The sequence below is a fragment of the Propithecus coquereli genome, unplaced genomic scaffold, assembly GCF_000956105.1.
Source record: "Propithecus coquereli isolate 6110/MARCELLA unplaced genomic scaffold, Pcoq_1.0 Scaffold591, whole genome shotgun sequence".
Taxonomy (NCBI): domain Eukaryota; kingdom Metazoa; phylum Chordata; class Mammalia; order Primates; family Indriidae; genus Propithecus; species Propithecus coquereli.
The window spans coordinates 340,902-342,649 of NW_012151852.1; the positions used below are offsets into that span (position 1 = coordinate 340,902).

General features: G+C 43.9%; 1 protein-coding gene across 1 annotated transcript in view; it reads left to right on the forward strand.

Moving 5' to 3' along the window:
- The window catches only part of MLLT4 (myeloid/lymphoid or mixed-lineage leukemia (trithorax homolog, Drosophila); translocated to, 4), a 119,862-nt gene that overhangs the window by 86,380 nt on the left and 31,734 nt on the right, over nt 1–1,748 (forward strand). The window contains exons 20-22 of the mRNA XM_012658958.1: nt 46–111; nt 330–403; nt 866–984. Of these exons, the coding sequence (XP_012514412.1) occupies nt 46–111; nt 330–403; nt 866–984 (259 nt within the window). The remainder of the gene's footprint in view (nt 1–45; nt 112–329; nt 404–865; nt 985–1,748) is intronic.

Here is a 1,748-nt window from a genome sequence, read left to right on the forward strand (position 1 = left end):
TTACTGTGTGTTTTCAATGTGGTGTTTTTACCTTGTTTCTCATAGGGTGCTGGTCAGGATAAACTGGGAATCTATGTCAAGTCTGTTGTGAAAGGAGGCGCTGCGGATGTGGTCAGTATCAGTTTTAAAGAAGCAAATGTTCAGTGTGCCATGTGTTTAAGAAACAACGTGAGATACTCCACTGATACTTTTCAGTTATGTATAACAACATGCAGTGTTTGTTGGGAGAACCAGCATGATGTGTGCTTATCATTGCATGTCTTTTCCCCTCCCTCCTCCTTCGCTGTCCCCACCACTAACTCCTGTCCACACCTTGTCGGTGGGCCCAGGATGGACGACTAGCTGCAGGCGATCAGCTCCTCAGTGTGGATGGACGAAGTCTGGTTGGACTCTCTCAGGAAAGGTATGGATTGATTTATTTGTTTGAGGTTTAGCATTAGCATTTTTAGGTCATATTTCACAGTAAATTTTGAAATTAGAAGACAAAACATAATGCTAAAAAGTTGTGTTCTTACTACGCTTTACCTTTTTAAGTGTAAAGCTCTTAGTGTACATGACATTTCATTTGTTACCAAATTATAAACATGTATTTTGGTCTAGAATAATTTCTTTGAAACTGAAAAGAGACAAGTGCTTAGCACTTCTGTAAATTACTGAGTGTTATCTTACAATTCTTAATATGATAGCCTGCGCTCTGTCGTTTGCATGTTTTCATAGTCAGTTGTCGAAGGAAGGAAATGGGCCGGGGGGAATTGTCCTCAAGACAGCAGACGAGGCTGTGTGGACCACAGCTGTCTTTGCAGCTGCGGTGACAGAGCAGGCCCTGGGCTTCCGTTTCCTCACATGTGTGACACTCTCTTCCTAGGGCAGCAGAACTCATGACAAGAACCAGCTCGGTAGTGACACTCGAAGTCGCAAAGCAAGGTGCCATCTACCACGGCCTGGCTACCCTCCTCAACCAGCCATCCCCCATGATGCAGAGAAGTAAGGACAGTGGTGGGTCACTGACCACACCGGGGTAGCACATACCATAGCCAGGTATCTGGGTGCTGTACAGTTTATAGTCATGACCTCTTTTCATAATCACAAACCTCTGGAATACGCCCTAAAGATAAAGAAGCTGAGGGTAAGAGCACCGAAGCTTGATTCCCAGGTCACTGCTGGAACCAGGATTCAGATGTCGGCCAGGTTCCCCTCCCTGTCCACAAGAGCCGTTTAACTTCCCCCCACGGAGCTGGCTGGCTGCTGGTGAGCTTCTGTAGGCCCAGCACTAAGTAGGCGCTCAACCTGTAAGATAGCAAAGGGATGGATCTTTAGTTTTTATAGACAAATTCATGATACAAAGTTTCTTTAAGGAATCAGTTCAGTTCTCTACTTAACGAATATATATATATTCATTTGTATGTGAGTAGTTATTTTAGTCCTGCATTTGCTGAGATGAAGCATGATAATGTTTTTGTGTATGTGGTCGTGCTTCACTTAATGATGGGGATAGTTTCTGAGAAATGCATCCCGTGGTGATTTTGTCCTCGTGCAGACATCATCGTACTCATCTAGGTGGTACGGCTTAGTGAACATCGAGGCTGTGTGGGACAGCCTGTGGCTCTGGGGCTGCAACCCTGTACAGCATGTGACTATGCTGAATACTCTGTAGGCAGTTTTAACATAATGGTGAGGATTTGTGTATCTAAACATAATCTAAACATAGAAAAGGTACAGCAAAAATAAAAGTGTAAAAGATAAAAAAA